The 14,945-nt window shown below is 36.3% G+C and overlaps 1 protein-coding gene across 12 annotated transcripts in view; it reads left to right on the forward strand.

Moving 5' to 3' along the window:
* TFDP2 (transcription factor Dp-2) overlaps positions 1–14,945 on the forward strand; it is a 189,420-nt gene that overhangs the window by 105,976 nt on the left and 68,499 nt on the right. For 2 of the 12 annotated variants that reach the window (XM_049629769.1, XM_049629767.1), the window contains exon 5: positions 4,155–4,239. The exons of 5 other annotated variants lie outside the window; for them this stretch is intronic. In XM_049629769.1, the coding sequence (XP_049485726.1) occupies positions 4,209–4,239 (31 nt within the window). In that variant the 5' untranslated portion in view covers positions 4,155–4,208. Of the gene's footprint in view, positions 1–4,154; positions 4,240–4,566; positions 4,659–4,729; positions 4,811–14,945 lie in introns of those variants that run through there. 5 more of the 12 variants (XM_049629776.1, XM_049629772.1, XM_049629773.1 and 2 more) reach the window with 5 other exon arrangements.

The following is a 14,945-nucleotide window of genomic DNA, read 5'->3' on the forward strand; positions in this document are numbered from 1 at the left end:
TTCGTGCATCAGTGGACACATGGGGTTCTTCTGTGTTTTAGCCATTATGAATAATGCTGCTAAGAACATGGAAGTACAAATGTCTCTATTAGGCCCTGCTTTCAATTCTTTTGACTATATACCGGGAGGTGGAGTTGACCCAGTGGAATCATATGGTAATCCTGTTTTTAATTTCTTGAGGTGTCAACATTCTGATTTCCATAGTAGCTGTACATTTTACATTGCATCAACAGTGCTCAAAGAATCCAATTTCCGCACATCCTCATCAACACTTATTTTCTGTTGTTTTGATAGTAGCCATCCTAATGCTTATGAGGTGATACCTCATTATAATTTTAATTTGCATTTCCCTAAAGATTAGAGATACTGAAATCTTTTCATGTGCATATTGGCTATTTGTATATTTTCTTTGGAAAAATGGTTATTTAAGTCCTTTGTCCATTTTTGAATCAGGTTGTTTGGTTTTTTGTTGTGGTTAAGTTTTAGGTAGAAGATAAGGTTTGATACCTTCTAAGATAGAAGATAATGGGCCAAATCAAGGGAAATTTAGATTACTGTCTTAAGTAGTTTGCTGTTATTGTCTAGACCAGAGATGTTTAATAGAACTTTCCATGATGATGGAAATGTTCTGTATCTGCAAGCCGTTAGCCACATGTGGCTGTTGAGGACCCAACATGTGTATAGTGCAACTGACAAATTGAGTTTTGCATTTTATTTAACTTTAATCAATTTAAATTTAAATAGCCACATGTGGCTTAAGGCTACCACTATTTTTGATAGAGTAATCAGGAGGTCATCAGTTGTATTTCTTATTTCTTTTCATTTTTAAACCAGGAAAATGATGTGTGGTTTAGGAAAAACACTGGAAACAATGTGGGCATTTGAATGGTGAGGAAGAGACAAGAATAGAAAATCACTTTCTATTTTGGATGAATATGCCTTTAATGAGAATGGGGAACACAGGAGGATGAGCTGATTTGGGAAGGTAGACATGGCGTTCATTACTGCAGAAATTGACTTGAGAGTGTGGGACATAGAGACAGAGATGTCCAGTAGGCAGTTATAAATAAGAGTTTAGAGCAGAGCAGAATAGGAAAGCCTAGAGGTAGAAGTATAAATTTTCATTGTCATCTACAGAATGGTGATAAAGCCAGAGAAATAGCTAATACCCTTTAAAGAGGGAATGTAAATCTTAAAGAAACAAGCATCAAGAATAGGTCCTTGAAAAAAATCTGTATTTAAAAGGTGGGAAGAGGAAGAGGACCAAGTGAAGGTGAAGTTACTTTACCGCAAGGTGTTTTTAAGCAACTATCACTTATCTCTGCAAGAGGTAGCAGGAACCCTTTGCATTAGATGTAGTTCTCATCAGGAAGATTAGACATTTTATTTCAAAAGGTGATTGAGTATAAGAAATTAGCATAGGTGATTTCCATTCCCTCACAGTATGGATCTGATAGGTAGTTATTTTAGCAGGAATAGGCAAATAAAAACTATTATTGTGCTATCATAGTATCATTTCTGCTTATAGAATCAGAAAGGGATCTGTAAAATGTGGTTGATATTTCGTCAAGTTACCAATAAGCATAGCAAACTCTAGTCTGAATAAATTAGCTTATAAACGTGAGGGAAGGAATCCCTACCCCCATTTGGTGTTTTCTAGATATTTAGTAGTTATAAATAATACAATGCTTAAGTGGATTTTCTAAGTAAGATTAAGGAGAAATTGTTTGAGACGACCCACACAAGATGCATTTTCTTATGCTGGTAGGAAGACTCCTTATTCCCCCCCAGTGTGTGATACAGTCATAAGGGAACACAGAAGCTACTAATCGTGCTGCCTGCCTAAAGGCTTGGGAGTAGATCAAAGGGCAGTGTAAGTGAAGTTCTGGGGACTGGATAAAGAAGGGGCACTGGCAATGAAGGCAAATAGGGAGAAGAAACATGGAGGAATAGGAATAGGCTTAAGGTCACATCTATGAAGTAGATATGGGGGTTCTAGGGAGCAGATCAGTTTGTTGCCTAGCTCAGTGCCTGATATATAATAGGTACTTAATAAGTACTTCTTGAAGGAAAGAATGAGTGATGGTTAGGGAAAAGAAAAATCGCTTCTGCAGGAGCCATTCCGGACGAAATCCTGCTTTGGCTCCACCTTATCTCACCCATGACTTGACCTCTGTCATCGCATGTCTTCCTGACCTTGGGGTGCTGTTAGATTTATTGTTAGAACACATGCTAAGTATGTGAATATTCCAGGTAGTTTATATTTGAACTTTAAATCATCGTCCATCTCTAGAGGTGGGATAGAGGGAGGGAGGAATACTCTATTTGGAAGTATGATGAGCGTATCTGAGTGCTGAGAAGTTTAATTTCCTTTTGTTTTAAGACTATACCAGAATAGGTGTGACGGTATGTAGCCCTTGAATATCCTGGCCTTGAGTGACATGTACAAGACTTCTGGCTGATTTGACAGGGTAGACGTGTACACTTATTTTCTGTGTCTCACTGGTTTACAGTAAGACAATCAAGAATGATGAGAAGGAGAGTTTAAAGTTATTCCACACACACAAAACTGATGGGATGCTATTGTAATTTCCAAGATTCTTTTTTTATTCAGACTGCTCTAAAATCTGGTAATCCACAAAAAGTTAGTGTATAGAATTTTTTGAATGATTCTTTTACTCAAATACAGTGACCTCACATTTGATAGCAAAAACAGGTTTTATTTTATTATTATTTTTATTTATTTATCTTTTAAACTTTTTGAGAGAGAGAGAGAGAGAGAGCGAGCAAGTGGGGGAGAGGCAGAGAGAGAGAGGGCGACACAGAATCTGAAGCAGGGTCCCGGCACTGAGCTGTCAGCTCAGAGCCTGACGCAGGGCTCCAACCCATGAACCACGAGATCATGACCTGAGCCGAAGTCTGACGCTTAACCAACTGAGCCACCCAGGTGCCCCGCAAAAACAGATTTTAGACTCTGAAAAGGTACAGGGCCATATAGGTTGTGTTTTCAGTTTTAAGCTATTATGTAATTGCAACCCAAGTTAATACCCTCGTGCATGTAAGTGTAATAATACATGGTGCATAGTCTGCAGAGATGGACTAAGGAAAAGCTCTTTTTGATCTATTTCATTTACTGTATATCTGTTTGAAGGTCTAATAGGCAGTGTTTCAGACACTAAGGATGTAACACTGAAGAAAGCACAGAATCCTTGCCCTTCCTGAAGCTGTTGTCAAGACATACTTTCAGAGGGGACTATTTCAGATTAGATGGGAACTAATCAAAGAAGCAGAGAGCTATCTTAGTCTATCTAGGAGAGTTGTACATTCAGGGAACTGAAATATAAACTAATAAGCTCACTGAAGATAAGGATTTTTGTTTGGCTTTTGTCTGTTGTGTTCACTGCTATATCCTCAGAGCCCCAAGTAGTACTTGGCTCATAATAGGCATTAAGTAAATATATGTCATTGTTCAAAGTGTTTATTGATTTCAATTTGTATAATCATACACATGTACTTTAGTAAATGATTTTTACATCTAGCTAACTGAAAATTTTATCTCAGTTACTTTATTTCTATGTTTGTTATCTACTTTTAGTTTCCCCTTGTGCCCACATGTCAGGATGCAGAAAAAGCTTATTAATATTAATAGTCATACGATGATCTTATATTGCAAAGGGTAGATTTAGAAAGGAACTTCAGAGGTCATCTTTTGTTTAGCTTCCTGCCTAGGAAAAACCGAGTTAAGATGATTAGGTATATATTTTTAATTAATCATTTTTAAAACTAGGACAACATAATTGGGTTCTCTTGAGAAAATGGACAAAGGTACTTAACCCTAGATATAAAGATACTAACCTGAAAAATTTGGAACTTCTAACTGTGTGGGAAAGTGAAAAAAAATGGAGCACAACTAAGCTGCTCTTTGTTGATATCAGAAATGGGCCTGTCATTCATTTTGGCATTGAAACATAGCCTCCTATCTCAGGGGGCAGGACCAGGACTTTTTTTTTTTTTTTTTCCCTCCCAGAGGAGGCAGACAGTTGTTACAGGTTGAAAACCCCCCCCCCTTTTTTCCAGGGTTTCCCCCCCCCCCCCCCCCCCCCCCCCCCCCCCCCCCCCCCCCATACTTATGGTGGTTTTGCTCTGCTTTCAAGATGCATTAAGGTCTCCTGCTTTGTGACTGCTTTGGAGCCAGCAAATACCCTGACATGCACAGTTCGAATTATGCAGATTTCGTGAGTAAGTTTAATCTTATTTTTTAGCTAGTTAAAGTTCAAATGATATTTTAAAATATGTTAGCTTGAAGTTAGCCATTTTATCGTTTTACCACTTTTATTTTAAGCATATTTTTAAAACAACCTTTAATTAATGAGAAAGTAAGATTCTGCACATAAAAAGCCCCTTTGTGTCTTTAGACTTACACTTCCAGTTTCTTTTGAATGATCTTTGTTGCATTAGACAGTTCTCATATGTCTTTTGAAAGTCAGTTACCTAAACAGTTTTCTTGAGCATCTTTTTAGTTTTATTGAGTATTTTAAATTGAGCTTTTCTGCGCTCGATTGCTTATGTCTGACACAGTCTCAAGTTTCCACTGAATGGTAACAAAGACTGTAGAGTGTTGTTGGTACTGCAGTGAGAGGCATGCTTCTTTAGACCAGGTAAGAGAGATCATTTTGTTTCTTAGTGCTGGGTGAGTTTTTACCGCGTTTATTTTATATTCTTCCAACAGCAGCAATATTAAGTTGATAAACAGCCAGGAGCACGCTGAATTCAAGACGTCCTTGCTTGTTGCAGACAGGAAAACTACAGGGTATGGGGGTTGGGTTGGGTGGGGGGGGGAGGGGTAGATTAAGCTTAGTTTATCACTCAGTTACTTATATAAATCAATTAAAATGTGAAAATAATTTTGGAGCTCACTTTTCCTCGTTCAAGAACTAAGAAAGCATTTGAGGAAATGAATAATTCTGAAGGTACTTTATAGTTATTACTTGTGACTGCAATTCAAATGATAGTTTTTACTTTCATTTCTTTCCAGTAGTTAATAAAATAAGCTTTGACCTTAACTCTACATTTTTTTATTTATGAAAACTTTTACATTGTCAACAGCAAAATATGCTTCCTCGGGATCTTTGAAATAAACCTGACACTTAAAAAAAAATATTTCAGCTTTTATAGCTGTTTCATTCCTTTCTTTCCTAGTACTTTTTTCTTAAAAGTATTTGTGCTTTGAAAATGTCAGCTGTATTCTAATGAAGCTCAGGCATTGTTTGCTCATAAAGGGGCCGGTGCATTCCACTGCTTTATGGTTTATTATGAGGCACAGTGTGAGAGTGTGGGTGGCACCATTTGGTGTCTGCCTCTTGGGGTAGTGACTGCCATTATGTTAGCGTTAGATTGGCAAAGAAAATATAGCATGCAAGATCCCATATGAAGAAAATCTTAACCCTAAACAATACTGAGTGAGCCCGGAATGTGTGACAACTTGATTGAGTTGATCACTTCAAGTATCCTCTCGAAAGTCTGCGTTTCAGTTACAATTAATATTCTACCAGTCACATCTCTTATTTTTTGATGTATATAACATACTCATTTTTTGAATTTTAATAAGGAAGTGAATGTTTCTGGATAAATGATGACATTTTAAGTAGATACAGTAAAATTTTAAATAATACATTTACTTAAAGAGTTTTAAGGAACTTAGTGTGGGTGGGAAGGGGGAGTGGAAGAGGAGGTCAGGCAGAGAGCCTTTCTTTCAGTTAGGAAAGCCCTTATGAAGAAAAAAGCAACAGATGTTTCTTCTGTTACAATTGAGGTTATTTTATTCAAAATTCACAGTAGCTGGAATGGGGAGGGGAGATCATAAATCTGACTTAATCAGGGGATAAATAGAACTTAGTCATTTAAAATTTATTCTTTTATACTTAGAATTTGAGAATCAGTAGAGTAACTTATTCTGAGTAGCATACCTTTTGGAGAGGCTTTTTTTAATCTTAAAAAAATTAATGTGTAATTAATGGAAATATGAGAAAGTTAACTTTAGTGCACTTAAGTTATGGAAAAAATTCATCATTAAATGCTAAAGAATATTTGGAAAAAAACTTAGTATTATAAAATATATAAGGAATACTTAGGTTGCAAAAGTTTGTAATTGCACAATAGGTACTGAGGCTCAAAATGAAATTTCATTATGAAACATTATTTACATACAGTGAGAGAGACTTTTATCTTCAGTGAGAAGCATGAGACTTATTCCAAAAAAGATCTTTGAATAAGAAATGCGGGAGAAACATTTTAAGTTTAATTAAAATCAGCCTCTAAAAAGAAAGATAAGCTTAGATTGGTTGTTAATGGACAGAGAAGAATGTTTATTTGCTTAAAAAAAAAAAAGCAGCAAAGGAAGAGCTTGGAAGCAATATGCATGTAATGAAAGCAGTCAAAATAAAAAAAAAAGTTTTTGAATTTGTGGAATTCATAATGAGTAAAAACCTTTCCCTTTGCAAGTAACAAAGAGAAGTTCTGTGCTATTGTGTAGTGTGCATTTATACACATTACAACTTGATGCATTTCTTAAAGTTAGCTCTTGAAAAACCAGGACTGAGCACCAGATCTTTCACAAATTAGGCACTTAGTAAAACTTTGCCATGCCCTACACTGTAAAATTACAGTATAAGAATAGATAATAGCCAAAAAATTCTGTGAACCACAGTTCAGAATTTGTGTAAGGAGCAAATATTGAGTGGTGTTCTGAATGTTTAATTGGTATAAAGAGAAGACAGGAAAAGATATCAACATTCAAGGAGATTATTAAAAATTTCCCTTGCTCTTAGCTGGGATCTGTTGGTGTCCCTGAAGGTTTTCTTTGTTTCAAATGATGACAGAATGTAGAGATTTTGAAGCTTTTCACATCATTGTTTTAATTAAGATTATACTTATATCAATTCTCAAATTGATCTTCATATATTTTGCTTTTGTAAGGAATAGCAGTAGGTAGCAGTTGAGGCGTGTTTTTCTCTGTAGGGTAAGTAAAATAACTTAAGGAGTTTAAAATGGATTTACAAACTATACAGTATGACTAAAGTAAGAACTTTTACAATTGTGACCAAAGTAATAGGTAAGTTTGATGAAATAGCCCTAAAAAAATATTGACGGCCCCACATGTGATACAGTTATCAAAATTTGTAGACTGTAGTTATCAAAAATGTGCATCACTTGTGCTTATAAGTGTAGGCATGGCAGTAGATTACTTAGCAGCATTAGCAACAACAACACAAATCTCTGAGACTGTTAACCCTTCAAATTAAGAGCAATACACTGAGGGGCGCCTGGGTGGCGCAGTCGGTTAGGCGTCCGACTTCAGCCAGGTCACGATCTCGCGGTCCGTGAGTTCGAGCCCCGCGTCAGGCTCTGGGCTGATGGCTCGGAGCCTGGAGCCTGTTTCTGATTCTGTGTCTCCCTCTCTCTCTGCCCCTCCCCCGTTCATGCTCTGTCTCTCTCTGTCCCAAAAATAAATAAAAAATGTTGAAAAAAAAAATTAAAAAAAAAAAAAAAGAGCAATACACTGAAAGCAGACTTCTAGAGTGAGTTATCTGTGGTTCTTGCCTTGTATATTTGAACTCTTTAGGACAAACCTGAGGCCTGGGGGATTCTGAGCCTTACCTATTGCATTGTTTTCCAAGTTGGAATACCCAGAGAGTGACTGGTGTAGACATTCTTTCTGCCTTACATATATGTGTGCAATTAGAAACAACAGCAACCTGGAAATCTCCTTTTTTCTGAGGTGGAGGGCAGAGGGAAGATTTGCCTGATCCCTGCATTTTTCGAAAAAGAAAATCTTTTACATCGTTGTTTAGGAGCAGATAAAATAGTATGGATATTGTGCTTCAAGTATATTACAAGTTAACTCTTGTGGATGGATCCAGGAACCTATCCTGTAATGGTAGCATTGCTTCTTTCTACCAAGTTTCAAGCAAGTAGTTTGCAAATAAACTTTTGGATCTTGACTCTGAAGCTAAAGACCATCAGTAGGGGCCTTTGTTTTGGACATTTTGCTCACTTATGGTGCAAAGTTTGTCACTCTTTTGGCAGTTTGTCTGGCAGAAAAATGAAGAGACTGCTAACCGAGCGCTTACTGTGTGTCAAGTAGACCCAGGGAACTTATTTATAAAAATTTGCAAAATCTTTTTTTTTTTAATGTTTTAATGAATAAGATTTTGATTAAAGGATTATTGTTGATATTGATGTCTGACTTTAAGATGTTTTTGCTCTTCAAAATACGATTTAGATGTAGCTTCGATAATAGCTCTCAAATGGAACGTATCGGTAAAGTAATATTGATCATTGCAATTTTCAGTATTGTATTATGGAATACATTGATGCCCTTTTTAATTTGCTAGGGAACAGAACTGCTTTGAAAAACTCTAATTCGTGGGTGGTCTTTGGTCTTTTTGAGTTTAAGTGTCCTAAAGTTTTAAATTTAAGAATGCAACTTTTAAGTTGTAGGTCCATCTGTAGTCATTGCCATCTTTTATAAAATCAGGATAATATCTCTCTTGACTGTGAATTTTAAATGATTTCATTTGTTAACATGGTCTGGGGCAGGTTACCATCTTAAAGGGGTTGTGAGCTTCTTCATGAGGATGATTAAGAGTGCTTGTATATTCTAATCCTTGTAAATTCTGATCCTTGTGGTTGCACACAGCTGCCTTGATCTACTCTAGCCATTCAGTGGCTGTTGGTGTAAGATAAAATGTGCTCTCTTCCTCTCACTCTTTTACTAGGCATGCACGCAGTGCCCGTGTGCCATCTGGTGGGTGTATTGGCTGTGGTGATGGTGCTGGAAGTAGTGGTTAAATGTATGCTAAACATTGAAAAGTTGTAACATTTAAGAAGGAGAGACTAAAGAAAGGGTCATTCACCTTTCTTTTTTTTTAAGTTTAAACAGAGATAAGTGTAATAGAGAGTCTATTTATACTCTATTACTTCCTTAATTTGAACAAAGAGAAAAAGGAACCTTGAAGCAGTCTTTCCCATATTTGTTAGAAATATGCATTCCCACCCAGTTTCTGATTCTTTAGATGTTGAGTGGAGCCCAGGAATGTGCATTTTGAATAAGAAGCACACTAGCCCCCTCCACCCCCTTTGCATCTTATGACCAGGCACATTTGGGAAGAATTGCTATGAAAGATTGGAAGAGCCAAGCTGTCTGAGGCCATATGGTAAACTTATTCAAGTATTAATCAGAAGATATATTGTCCAAAAAATGGAAAATTCTAATTAAGCATGTAAAAAGAAATGAGAAAATTAAGACTTAAAGGTTTCCTTTAGTGAGCAAGATCATAGAAAAAGGACAAAATGACATGTTTTAACTAAAGATAAAGAAGCCAGTGAAAAAAGCAATAGGATCAAACCTATAGATGAGACCAATATTTTCTTTTTTTTTTTTTTAATTTTTTTTTTTAACGTTTATTTATTTTTGAGACAGAGAGAGACAGAGCATGAATGGGAGAGGGTCACAGAGAGAGGGAGACACAGAATCTGAAACAGGCTCCAGGCTCTGAGCTGTCAGCCCAGAGCCCGACGCAGGGCTCGAACCCACGGACCGTGAGATCATGACCTGAGCCGAAGTCGGACGCTTAACCGACCGAGCCACCCAGGCGCCCTGAGACCAATATTTTCAAATAGACATTTAAAATATGTTGAAAAGGGAGCACCTGGGTGGCTCAGTCAGTTAAGTGTCCAACTCTTGATTTTGGCTCAGGTCATGATCTCATGGTTCATGAGTACAAGCTCCACGTCAGGCTCTATTAACTGTGGAGCCTGCTTGGGGTCCTGTCTCTCTGCCTCTCCCTCCACATAAATAAGTAAACTTAAAATATATATATTTTAAGGAAAGGAAAAGAAAAAAATATATATTTTAAGGAAATATATATTTAAGGAAAGGAAAGGAAAATATGTATATTTTAGGAAAGGAAAAGGTCCTACAAAGAAAACCTAGTGAGAATGGATTAAATGAGTTCGAAGATGTTTTAGGTTTGAAGAACTAAATGAAAACAACTATAATATTCCAGATATCAGAGCTTGAATTAAGTTCATTCAAGAAATGAAGAGGCATTGTTTAAATCCTGGCATATGGGAAGGTGAAGGAAGAAATTCTTTTCTCCTTTGAAAGTGAAGAATCCAGGGCATTTATGGTTTTAGATACCAGAGAAACAGCAAATCATTTTCAAAGGTGTCCTCCATGTAAAAATGCTTATCAAAGCCAAGAGAACAGATTTGATCCTTTAGGCAAAGTATGTAGGAAAGACTGACAGAAAGATTTATTGACCCATTTAGGAGCATGCCCTTAGGGCCAAGAGCCTGTTTCTTGTTAGGGCCATTTCAAGGGTTCTTTCTTTGGATCCAGGAAAGATTTTGGTTAGATGGTCCATTTGGGGGAATCCTACAAGTTCTGTGTTCTAACAGCTGCAAAAACATTGAGGCTTTTCTTCCCTGCCTATGGTCTGTAGGAATGTGCATTTCAGATCTTCTGTCCTTATCTCTGCACTATAGAATACGAATTCCATTTTAGAACCAAGTACAGAGGGGGAGATTCTAGAGGCCACTTTAACTATTAAACTTTGGAGATACTAGGAAATTTATCTTCTGTTTCTCATACCTCCCATTTGCAGCAATGTTGTGGTTATGGTTGTGTAGATATGCTCTATTTTACTTATCTTACAGTTTTGGTGTTTCCAGTTGGATATGCTGTCTTTTCAAATAACTATGAGTTATTAATGTGTTTTATTTATGAAGATAGTGTGTGGAACTATTGAGCCTGAGTTACTTGTCAAATAAAAGTGATAGATATCCTCTAAGCCATCCGTATTGTTTCTCTCTAGTCCACTCTTCAGTGATGTATATGGCTTTCTAGATGGCTGGCTGAAATTAGAGCTACAGTCTTAAGGTGTGGAATCTTTTCTGTTTGCAAAATGAATTGGCCTATTCTAGAATCAACCTGTGACTTGACCTCATTAGTACTGTATTTGAAACCAATTGATAGTTCTTTATAACACTTATTAACAAATAGCTAAAAGGTTAGTGCAGGAAAGAAAGAAATGCTTGACACTTTCCATTTCTGACTCTGCTTACTCTCTGGTGGAAATGTTAATCATGAATGAAATAAAAGCATGTGATACTGTCACATAAATAGGCAGATCTGTGGAGCAGAATAGAAAGCTAATAAATTGACCCAAATGAGTAAACAATCAAAGTAACGTTTCATATCAGCATAAGGGAGGGAAAGTAGATTATTAAAAGTAACCATCTGGGGGGGGGGGGAGTGGATCTTTTACTTCTCACATTGAATAAACTCCAGATGAGGCAAGGATGTAAAATTTTAAATGAAGGCATTAAAGTATAAGAAAACATGGGGTGTGTTTAATACAATCTTAATGATAGCTAATTTCAAAGAACAGCATAGCCAACTGGAAATACCAAGCCTGTAAGATAAGTAGAATGTAGTATGTCTATGTATAATGTGCACCTCCAAGGAGGAGAATAAAGATAAATAAACTTTGCTCTGACCTTCATTATTATATTTAAACATACTTACAGGCCTTTTTACGTATGACACAAAAGTCACAAAAGGAAAGAATTACTATAAAATTGACCACCTTCTTTAAAAATGTGCTTAGAAAATCATACGTAAAAGCAAAAGGCAAATGTCAAATTGGGAAAAATATTTGCATCAGATATAACAAAGTATACTTTTTCTTTTTTAATATTTAAAGAGGGTCTGCCGATAAAAGAAATCACCAACAGCCAATAGAAAGATGGAAATCTTCAGGAAGGAAAATTTAGATGACTTAAAACATGTCAGCCTTACTCATAATAATAAATTAAAATCAAAATAAAATGAGAGGCTGTTTTCAATTTAAAAGTTGACAAAGTTTAACACACTGAGATGGTAAGGATATGTGGAAATGAACATTTTTATATATTTCTGTATGGAGGGTGAATTGCTGCAGTCATACAACCAGTGTGTGTAAAGACACATATAGTCATTGCATTATTATTTGCAGTAATAAAAGATTTTGTTAATAATGTTTGTAATACTAAAATATTTTCCATTACTAAGGGATTGATCAATAAACTTCTAGAACCATAAAAAGTAATACTGTGTAGCTAGCAAAGTAAATATTGAGGCAAAAATATATATATGGGTTTGGAAGGACATCTAAGATACAGTTATTAAGTGGGGAAGAAAGCACATGCAAACTGATATATGGGAACAACTATATGGGAAGGAAAAAAGAATGTTGTGCATATATGTTTGTATATGCTTAGAATCCTTCTGGAAGGTTATATACAACTTGGCACCAGTAGCTATCACTGGGAAAGGGAATGGTTAGGTGGTGGTTGGGGATGGGACGAGACTTACGCGTCTCCTGAATCTGTATCCTATGCTTCCATCCAAACATTCATGTATTCATTCATTCATGTAGCAATATCTGTTGAACTCTACTATGTTGTCAGGCACCATGTGCTAGGTGCTGGAGATAGAGCAGTGGATGAGATAATGAAGCCCCTGTCCTTATGGAACTTAAATTCTGGGAGTGGGCAGGCAGATAATAACCACCACAGCAAGTAAATATTAATAAGCAATATATCATATAGAGATAAGTACTCCAGTGAAAAACCATAGTAAATTAGGAAGTACTTGTATAGAGTGGTCAGGCATCTCTGAAATGATGACCAACCAGAGACTAGAATAAAGCTAGGGAATAAGGCAAGTAATTATCTGAGGGAAGAAAGCAAAAGGATTGCATAATCTATAATTAGCCTCTTACTAATGAATATGAAATTGCCTAAGTCACTTTTTTCCCATCATTTTTATTAGTAAGGTATAATTTGCATGGAACAAATCCTAGTCCTTTTAGCCTGGAGTTGTACAACTTGGATGAACACCTACACCACCACAAGCTAGGTCATTTTCTAACTATTTAGAGCTGAAGTTGGACCCTGTGTATGTGTATGGGATATACCACTACTTCTGATTTGAGGTATTTATAAACCCATAAAATAGCCATATTCTTTTTTATGGTAACTTTCTAATTTGGTTCTTCTAGAAAGGATGTGATATAGGCTTAGGTGAAGGTTTTTCCAAAAATCAATTCAAGCCAAAAAAAATTTTTTCCCCAGAGAGTCAGTACTGTGAAAAAATAACTTATACTGGCATCATGTAGACAAACCACAGTTATTTCACTGAATTTTTCATTCTAATTGAATATTGAAGGTGACTAACTGTAACTGGAACCCTGTAAAGAATTATGAGTGAAAGAAATCTTTGGTGTCTAGACAATTCTAATGGAAAACAGAAAGACTGTAATTACTTAGAAAATTGAAATAAAATTTTGAGCCAAAATTGTGTGCCTGTGCCAAGATTTGGCATAAGTTTTCAGCTGTTTTTCCAAGCCACTTCCCTAGGTGATTGATCTTATTTAGTTAATTCAGGGAATTGCCAGAACCAAAATCCAGGAAGGCCTTTAAATTTTTGTTTTTAATAAATACACCAACTGCCAGAAATTGGCTTCTGGACAGTGTCAGGCCCCTGTTGCCAAGGAGCTGTGAATTAAGGCCAGGTACTTAGGAAAAATTCTTTAGACCTGCTTTGGTTTACTTCTCTTGACCTGACTGAAATTTGGGGATATTGGATGTTTATATCCTATTTAAATACACCCTTTTGAGTCACACAATTTTTTAATCTTCAAGAAAAATTTGTTTAATGTTTATTTATATTTGGAGAGAGAGAGACAGAGACAGAGTGTGAGTGGGGGAGGGGCAGAGAGAGACAGAGACAGAATCTGAAGGAGGTTGCAGCCTCTGAGCTGTCAGCACAGAGCCTGATGCGGGGCTCGAACTCACAGACTGTGAGATCATGACCTGAACTGAAGTCGGACACTTAACCGACTCAGCCACTCAGGCACCCCTTGAGTCAGAATTTTAAACATTTTCGTTCTGCTGCTGAACCTAATTGATTTGATGAAAGTGAACAACGTCTGAATACATGGCTTTTATTTCTGAATATTACAATTACTGAAATCTCAGTGGGGCGCCTTTAACTACTTCCAAAGCAGATTTCATTTTAACTAATTATAAAACACAGATACCTCATTTCTAGATCTTTATGTTGTTTCAACATCTATGACTGATTCTCACGTGCTTTCCCTTCCTCCCTCCCCTCTATCTTTTCCCTCCAGAATGGCAGTGGCTTTTTAAATTATAAAACAAGTACATGCATGTTCATAAAATGTTTTTTCAAGTAATAAAAAAGTGTAAACCAAGTAAAACCTTTCTCCTCACCATAACCTCTCTTACATTTGTTGTTTACCTTGCCATACCTTATATGCTTATATAAACTTAGGTGTATATGTAGTTAGGTAAATGGAATCCTACTAATCATAATCTCTTATAATGAGAACGTTTTCCATGGCAAACATATACTTGTAATTTTGTTTTAGGGACTGTATAATATTCCATCATATACATGTACCAAAAGATGTTTATACATTTAAATTGTTTTTAGGTTTTTGCCTGTATCTATAATGCCGCAATCCTAGGACATGTATAATTGTTTTTATCGGCTTAGTTTATTAGGATATATACCCAGCAGAGGAATTGCTGGTCACAGGATGTTCCCATTATTAATTGTGATGTGGATGAAGAGGCCAAGGGTCAGCTTGCCACTTAGGCAATGGAGGGCAGTTGAAAGGACATTTGTTGAAGTGGAAAGAAGCTTTAAAATGTATATAATTGTTTTTAAAGGGCTTATTTAAAATTTTGTACTCTAATTCACAGACTCATTATTCCTCTCTAATTAGTGTCCTCCAGAAAGACTCTTTAATACCCCCTCCACCACTAGGGTGTTAGCCCCTTGAGCACAGGGGATGGTGTCATTTGCACTGAAT

The sequence above is a fragment of the Panthera uncia genome, chromosome C2 (assembly GCF_023721935.1).
Source record: "Panthera uncia isolate 11264 chromosome C2, Puncia_PCG_1.0, whole genome shotgun sequence".
NCBI classification, from domain to species: domain Eukaryota; kingdom Metazoa; phylum Chordata; class Mammalia; order Carnivora; family Felidae; genus Panthera; species Panthera uncia.